The sequence below is a fragment of the Cydia pomonella genome, chromosome 18, assembly GCF_033807575.1.
Source record: "Cydia pomonella isolate Wapato2018A chromosome 18, ilCydPomo1, whole genome shotgun sequence".
In the NCBI taxonomy this organism is placed as follows: domain Eukaryota; kingdom Metazoa; phylum Arthropoda; class Insecta; order Lepidoptera; family Tortricidae; genus Cydia; species Cydia pomonella.
This window is the reverse complement of record NC_084720.1, coordinates 14,476,262-14,485,484: the sequence shown is the minus strand read 5'-3', so window position 1 is coordinate 14,485,484 and position 9,223 is coordinate 14,476,262. Positions and strand designations below refer to the sequence as shown.

The 9,223-nt window shown below is 39.2% G+C and overlaps 1 protein-coding gene across 1 annotated transcript in view; it reads right to left on the bottom strand.

Moving 5' to 3' along the window:
- Positions 1 to 590: 590 nt before the first annotated feature.
- Positions 591 to 9,223, bottom strand: part of LOC133527559 (arp2/3 complex-activating protein rickA-like) — a 68,417-nt gene continuing 59,784 nt past the window's right edge. Inside the window, exons 6-7 of the mRNA XM_061864615.1 lie at positions 6,285 to 6,383; positions 591 to 3,009 (exon numbers count right to left, since the gene is read on the bottom strand). Of these exons, the coding sequence (XP_061720599.1) occupies positions 2,811 to 3,009; positions 6,285 to 6,383 (298 nt within the window). The 3' untranslated portion in view covers positions 591 to 2,810. The remainder of the gene's footprint in view (positions 3,010 to 6,284; positions 6,384 to 9,223) is intronic.

Here is a 9,223-nt window from a genome sequence, read left to right as displayed (position 1 = left end):
TTTTTAAATAAATACGTTCAATTCGTAATTTCGTACTGCTTTAGTCACAAACAACTAGATTACTCAATTAATTTTTAATAAGCAGAAACGTACCTATGCGAACGATGCTATTAAGCTTGAAATAAATTTAAAAGTGAAAAAAATCATGGCAGTAATTTTTCCACTTTTAAGTTTATTCTAAACTAGATTACTCAACAAAAATATTGATTGAAGTAGCATGTTTCACAATAGCCAGCTAAAAGGCGAAATTGAAAAGTAAAATTCTAAATTGAGCTGAGGTTATGGATAAAAATGTTTCATTGACACTAGTTTGCCATTTATTGTTTGAATACATAAATTATAGATGTGTATCTTACCTTACCTCAGCACCTGTTTCAAGTTACTTCGGTATCAAGAATGGACTGGATTGATGCATAAACAATGTTTTTAGTAGGTAGGTATAGGTACACTATGGTTTTCACTATTTTTCGCACTTGTATCGTAAATAAATATTATATAAGTATATATTTTTAAACACAATCCGGTATTGTTTATGAATAAATACTACGTACCTATTACTAAAATCACCGACTTAAAAAAAACAACAGCAATTTTATAAAAGTATTTAATTGAGTCACTGTCCGACTATAATTATAATACAAAAATATAAATCTAAGAACATATTACAAAATCTTAACTCAATCACATCAAATGACGGCAGGCAAATAAGATATACTTATTAAAAAATGCTCCAATCATATTGTGTGTTACGATTTCACAATATAGTTCGTGTCATCCACGATGACACGCAAATTTGTCAAATCTAACCTTTAATATCATGACATTACAAGTTAAGGCGCGTCTTCGTGAATGACATGATCTATACTCATACGTTCATGTACAAAAAATTAATGCTCCTGTGCAAAAGAAACAGGCAAATGTTCTGTAATGTCGTTCTGACACGGCGAAAAATTAAATATTTAAATTAGAAGGCCCAAGGGGTTAACTGCCATCCATGGCCGTTAATGCCGTTATCAACGAAAACATCTACAAAGGTATAATAAGGGATAACCCTTTGCCTTAGGGCAAAATAAGCTTAAACAACTTGCTTAGTCTAAAGTCTAAACTATGTCGAACTAAACATAAATAATTTAACAATTACAATGAGAATGTGAACATGGTAGAACATGTTTCAAACTTAAAATTAAATTGAGTTGACTATGTCATAAAGGTTTTGTTCCAATACTTCCAATAACAATTCGCAGAATGTGATGTCATGGAATTTGTAGAAAACAGCCTTTAAGATGCAGTTATACTGACGATGGTGTAACTTGCTATAAAGGTGGGGATATCCTTGTTTATTTATCTCTTATTATTTGTGTGGTTATAAATGCTAGCATATACCTGTCTTCATCACATAAAAATATTCTCAGCGGGGCTTTTTTGGATTGGGTTACTTTCAGTGGCGTAGCGTGCCTTGGCGGGGCCCCGTATAAAAATTTGTTTGGGGGCCCTTAGGAAGGGTAAAGATTTCTCACAAAAACGCACGTTGGGGGCCCCCGTGGCCCGGGGGCCCCGTATAATTGATACGGCAGATACGGCGGTAGCTACGCCCCTGGTTACTTTCCTGTCAGACTTATATTCCACCCGTGTAACTGCGCCTTAACGGCAGATATTCAAGGAATAAGTATCAATGTAAAACAATCATCGATGATTTTGCAAATAAATACATTAAAAATTACTTTGAGTAGAAAACGTACATTAAATTTTTATATAGGGAATCGGTGGTTATTACATTATTTTGCGAAAAAGTACGTGCAAACGAAATTGCGTGCAATTGTCTTCATGTGATACAAACTTTAGAAACTAAATTACGAAATATTAAAATTGACAAAGACAAAGGTCTAAAAAAAACTAAAACCACCATTTGACCATTCTCTTGCAGCTAAACTAATCAGATTTTCAATACGTGGAGAAATTAAGACGTTTAAGGGCAAGAGTTTGAACGCGTAAAAGTTTGTATCTATAGACCATTTCACGCACGTTTTCGAAGTATTGAGCAAATTGTGAACCACTGGCACCATCTTCTTAACCAAGAGTGACCGGCAACGCAATACAAGTCAGTGCAGCACTGAAAATACTTTAATATCTTTATACCACGTCGTGGCTAACAACTAAACAAGCGTACGGCCCGCCTGATGGTATGCGGTCACCGTAGCCTATGGATGCCTGCAACTTCAGGGTTAACCATTAGGCCCAAAGTTTAACTATATTTCAACAAATAGTATGTACGAAACCCATTGAAACGCGAATATTAAAATGCTGATAATAAAATGGTCCTGACAAAAGTCGTTAGCTTGACGACTTTTGACTTCCAAAGTGATCATTTACTTAACAAACCCTAACTAATGCATGTAAGTTTCCTTGTTAAGGGTCCGTGGTTTCGCCATGTCCGTCTGTCTGTCTGTCCGTCCGCGGCTTTGATCCTGGCCCTGGATAAACCCTTATTCCGGTGGTATGGTGTTCACTGAAGAATCTAAATCTTAAGAATATTCAAGTCACCATCTTGAAATCAGAAACATCCTACTCATTACGAGTAGATAGCTAGATCTATTTTTAGAACATGTGAATGAAATTACAAATAGGTACCTATTTAAGGGTACATACATTTATTCGAAAATTCAGGCTGCGAAAAGATCTGATTATGTTCAAAAATTACCTACCTACCTGATGGACATTACCTCGTCCTAAAAATAGGATGTTAGGTATACACATCGTTTCAACACTACACTGACAAATTTTCTCAGCGCGTCACCGGTCGAACGATCCCTTTACCGGCCTACAACCGCCCTCACAGTATTCCTCAAGATATCCGTGACCAACTCCGTCGTCCTGATGATCTTGTAGCCGATCTGGTCGATGAGAGTGATGGCTGTCGTGTAGGGCGGCATGATGTCCTTGGTAGGTCGGAGGTTGAAGCGTGTAGGGATGACGTCGGACGCTGCGCCAGCCCAGTACGTTTGCGTCGGTCTGAAATTGAATTGGGAATGTTTTAGTGCTGGAAGTTTATTAAACAAGCATGGATAATATACTATGTAGACCATGCAGGGCGTAGAGAGCGTTTATTCCTGACAAAATAAAAGAGGAAAACGACAAGTAACAAAACATAACATATAAGCCACGAAATGGTACCGACTCAGCATGGCGCTAGCCTGGCTTGTTCCAACGTAATTCTAGCTAAACAAGTCTTATAAGATTTCTTTGTCCAGGAATTTTGCCTAGAAAATTTTTTATTGAAAAGAACTCCGCAGAAGTAAGAATGAGGTTCTAAATCGAACAAAAATAAAATAGTGAGTAATAATTTAATCAGTTTACGTGAGAATTGAGATCATTTTATTATCAATTATACCGGATATAGTAGGTAAGTACCTAATAAATATTGTCATGCTGACTTTTTTTGGACTTCTTTATAATGGTTTAAAAAAAAACCGGACAATATCGGACTTGCCCACCGAGGGTTCCGTACTTTTTAGAATTTGTTGTAATAGCAGCAACATCTGTGAAAATTTCAACTGCGTGTGACAGACGGACAGACAGATGGACAGACGGACGGACAGCCGAGTATTAGTAATAGGGTCCCATTTTACCATTTGGGTACGGAACCCTAAAAACGGGCTACGCTTACTTAGGTGAATTTGACAATAATCAGCAAAAATGAGTAGGTATTAAAATAGATTGTTTAGGTAATTTAGGCTATTCACAGTTTACGTGACTTTTGAAGATGGTTTTTCCACAAATTATAAAATTAAATAGGTTATTTCATCATCCCGTTGGTGTCATTTATGTTTCATAGATAATCTGTTTTAAATTATCCTGTCCTATTTCCTTCTAAACCTGTATAAGACAAAACAAATAAACCGGTCGTTTTACTCGCGCACCGAGGGTTCTGTACAAATTTTAAATTTTCTCGTGTAACTATAAAGGCGAAAGAATTTTGATCAGAACTATACCTATACTAAGTATAGTGTACAGTGCCATCTATCGGCAAATTGTCTAACAAAATTGCGCGATGCAATGCATGTATGTTGGTCTTTCAAGAATAATAATCTATCATGTGAACCGATTTCAAAAACTATTCTTTTATTTGAAAAAAGGTGACAGAAAGATATGGAAGGAAAAGACATGCTGCGCCGACCCCAAATGAATGGGATAAGGTCAAGCGAATGATGAGTTACAATGTAATTCATAAATACATAAATTAAATAATGGTTTAACCCAAAAGAGAAGACGATGCTCGACAAAAAAGGTAGGTATTTATCAAGTGTAATATTTTCCTTATCGTACTTAAATCTTTGGATAGGGGCAATAATAAAAAAACTTGATGAACAGTTTACAAATTGCAATAATAAAATATATTGGACAGTTATAAAAATTCCAGGGGGTCTGTTTGACTCGATAAACAAAGTGACTAGGTGATTTCGCATGCCTACTTTATTACCTACTATCTACTTATCTAAGTTGTGATATCAATGGCGAACTCTTATTTTTGCCGCATCGCCACCTACTGTCCCTTTCGTGACTCTAATAGACCCCCTGATAACTGTCAGATTATTGGCTACCTTCATGCGGATGGGGATATGCATACCTTATGCGAAAATGATGCGAATGGCATACGGTAACTGCCATCCATTTTATATGGTGCATTACAACTGAATTTTTAGTTGTAAGTAAATCTATGTCACAGTTTATAATAACATCTAAAATACTACTGGAGAATACAAAATGCACTTTTTAAGTTTAAATGTACTTTTATTCACTTTTAAATTAATTATTAATTTACAAAGGTGACCGCGGGTAGTGTCGTTGGTTCGGATCGAGAAAGAAGAGAGAGTTGCCACATGCAAATTACACAACTACAAAATATGTTGCTATGTAAAAGATAACTTAAGCTAAGTTTACACGCTATATGTTTTGTATTAAACAACTACTTGTTTTACTATAAAACCGAAATAATTCATGAAAATTACATACATAAATAGTCGCGCGTTTATGTTTTTTCTATGGGAGCGCGGTGGCACGAGATTGCTCATTTTTTTACAGTTGACGGGAGCCCATACATGAAAAGTACGCAATTAGGTATAGTTTGCTATACGAAACCATAATTCAACTATTACCGTTGACGAGTAGAAAAAACTTATAAGTAGGTATACACATGGTGGCAGTTCAGTGAAGTATGAAAAATTTAGTTCCAATGAAATTCCGCAATCAGGCTTCAAGTGCTAGTGTTGTAGTGCCTAGGTTGTTGACTTATAAATTATAAATCTGAAACGATTACTTCACAGCTTACAATCGCATGCCTATTATCCTTGCATACACCATACCGTCATTACATTCGACGTTTAAAAGATGTTCACACAAGAACCTTAATGCATTGTGATAAGACAAAAAATTGGTAAGCAAATATATTTTAAACAGCAAAGGACTCTACTGGACGACATTATAATTGCCATGGAGTTGCCATGTATCATGCATACATAAGTATGGAAACAAGTTCTCACGGCTCCTCGGTTGATATGATACCTTTTCAAAGGTAAGCCTGTATTTACTGCAATGTTACTTTGTTGGCGAAAACTGTGTTGAGTTGCATCAGGTTTCGCGCATGTGCAATAGTGTTATCAAATAGACGTAAAGAAATGTTTACTAGTTTACTTGGGTGCGATTTGTGCTTTACCCGAAGAATATGTTGTGTCATGAGCGCGATTCCGCGAATAAGACGCGAATGTATTCTACGGACGTATTCTATAAAATAATTAAATAACCCGTTTTAAGATGTGAATATACTTGTTTCCTAACATTAGATAAAATTAAGCTAGGTGTTGCTACTTAGAATATAACAGACAATCACACACGATATCTTGTGTAGATTTCAGTCCCAAGTTCAGCAAAAAATAATGATTTCGGAGATGTCCAAACTCAAGAGAACTGTACTAACAGCACAGAAACATGCTTAATTAACTAACTGGTCATTGCAATAAAATTTATATTTACTGTATGCCCGATGGGGGTGTACCATCGTCCATACTGTTGATCGATGATTGGTCAAGAGTATTGTTGCTGGCCAGAGCAGACCGGCTGCGGATGCGGGTGTCGGCTACGAACAAACACGTCATGCAAGCGGTGTGGCGCCCCTCATAAGGATCTGTATATTACAACGTGCATGTCTACCGCATCTATCTATGTGCATCTGTCTATGTGCATCCGCTGTGCACAGGACATAATAAATAATAATTGACAGTGTCAGTTACCTGGTGGTGTAGACCGGGCGCACGGTGGTCGGACGAGTGGTCGGCGCCGGCGCCGGCGCTGGTTGTCCATTCACCGTCAGCTCGCCGTCATCGCCGAACCTGGAATGATGGGAAACACATTTTAGGTAGGTATTCTATTGGTATAGCTATAGACCTGCCTGAATGAAAACAGGTTTACGAACTGGTGTCAGAACGGCGCACACACAGTTAAACCGCCTTTAAACGTCTAATTTATGAATAGTACACCCAATAAAAATAAAACTAAAAATAATATGAATAAGACGATTATGGTTTCATACAACTGTAAATCGATAAAAAGATCAGTGGACTATGTGCGAGAACTATGCAAAGAATCGGATATCGTGGCCTGTCAAGAAACTTGGCTTCTCCCGCACGACCTTGACTTCGTGCACAGCATAGACCCGGACTTCGCGTGTACAGCTACATCATCTGTCGACACGTCGCTCGGTGTGTTGCGGGGCCGGCCATATGGCGGGCTAGCTATATTGTGGAGGAAGTCTAGGTTTCCCAATGTTTCTGTTATTAAGTGTGGAAGTGATAGAATTAATGCTATTCGTATCGTGCTAGGAACGCGTTCAATACTAGTTTTAAATATTTACATGCCTACAGACCATCCGGACCATCTGGAGGAGTTTACTAGTTGTCTCGCGGCCGCAAGCTCAATAATAGAGGAGAGTGATATACAAGTGGCTTTCATACTAGGCGATTTTAACGCACATCCAAGTGCAAACTTTGGTCGGGAGCTCTTTAGTTTCTGCGCGGATGAAAAGTGGTTATGTGCGGATATTGAAAAACTCGGTATAGACTCTGGTTCGTTTACATTCATCAGTGAGGCTAATAATGCCCAAAGATGGCTAGATCACTGCGTCGCTACACAAGCTGCTTGGGACACTATCACGGACGTGAACGTCATTAACGATATATCGTGGTCGGACCACTTTCCGTTACGCGTTGTATGCGATCTGGACCGAGCTCAAGGACAATACGCCGCTAGATGTGATGCCGGGCGGACCGGAGTGCGCTGGGGGATAAGGAATGACCAGCAAATCAGAGACTATCTCTCATTCTGTGATAAATCATTGTCTCAAATAAATGATAGTTTTAAGTGTAATTATTGCGATAACGCACTCGACTGTGATACTTTAAGTACCTGTAGATTTTTAAATGACCACTTTGTTTATATTAATAGTTTGTATTTTAATATTGTATCAATTTTAACAATGGGAGCTAAGAAAACGAAATGTGCTCGTTCAACTAAGAAAAATATTAAAAAAAACGTACCAGGATGGAATTTCCATGTTAAAGAAAGTCATAGTGTTTTTAGACTACATTTTAATTGTTGGCTTGCCGCTGGTAAGCCGTCCACAGGCCAATTGTTTGAAAACATGTGCTCTAGTCGTAGACTATTCAAAAACAAATTAAGATGGTGCCAGAAAAATGAAGAAAAAGTTAAATTAGATATTTTAGCCGCGTCAAGAAATAATAAGAACTTTACTAAATTTTGGAATGAAATTAAGAAGCACAGTTTTAAACCTCAGTTACCAGAAAGCGTGGACGGCGCCCAGCAACAGGCGCAGATAGCCGATATCTTTAGCCAGAGGTTCAAAGTTTCACCAAGACCTGTGCCAGAGTGTGTGCTTAGGAATGCGCGCAATGAAACCGTCACTGCTCAACCACAGCACCCTATTCGTTTCTCTGCTGCAGAAATCGCGAAGGTGGTTAAAAGCATGAAGCGTGGAAAATCGCCAGGCCATGATGACCTTAGCCTTGAGCACATACTCTTTTCAGGTGACGTCATCTATGGGAAACTCTGTGCCTTATTTAACTTATGTTTGCGGTACTCTTATCTTCCCGCTGATATGATACGTACCATTGTCGTCCCGATTGTCAAGAACCGTACAGGGGATTTGTCATCATCGGCTAACTACAGACCAATCTCCCTTGGAACCGTAGTGGGCAAGATATTTGAGCGGTTACTGCAGCCCAGATTGCTTCAGACGTTAAGAATAGACGACGCGCAATTTGGTTTCCGTCCCGGTCTCTCGACCGATTCCGCTATAGTAAGCCTGAAACATGCTGTGGACCATTACGTGAGTAATAATACATCGGTCTACGCATGCTTTCTCGACCTTAGCCGTGCGTTTGACCTTGTGAATTATGAAATTCTGTGGGGTAAAATGCGCGGCGCGGGTGTACCTGAAGACCTGGTACGCGTCTTCGAGTACTGGTACGGAAACCAATTCAACTGTGTGAAATGGGGCGACGCGACATCTAATAGTTACATATTAGAATGCGGGGTACGCCAGGGTGGACTTACTTCTCCGGACCTCTTCAACCTTTACGTCAATGACTTGATGGGGAGGCTGAGGGGCACTGGGATCGGTTGTCACGTGGGTGACGTCTGTGTAAACAGTCTCAGCTACGCTGACGACATGGTGCTGCTCAGCCCCTCCATCAAGGGTCTGAGAAAGCTGGTATCAGTCTGTGAAAATTATGTATGTTCTCACGGGCTGATTTACAACGTAGCTAAGACAGAACTGATGGTTTTTAGGGCTGGAAGGGGTCCGGATAACATACCGGAAGTCAAACTGAATGGAGAGAATTTGCGTATTGTGCAACGGTTCAAATATCTTGGCCATATAATGACGGATGACATGAGAGACGACAGTGACATGGAACGAGAGAGAAGGGCTCTGGCTGTCCGTGGCAACATGATAGCCCGCAGGTTTGCCAGGTGTAGCAGGGGGGTCAAATGTACATTATTTAATGCATATTGTCTCTCCTTCTACACTTGTCAGCTGTGGGTTAGGTACAGCAGGAAATCGTACAGCGCCATCCGTGTGCAGTATAATAATATATTCCGGACACTGATGGGGCTGCCGCGTTCCTGCAGTGCCTCCACCATGTTCGCAGAAGCC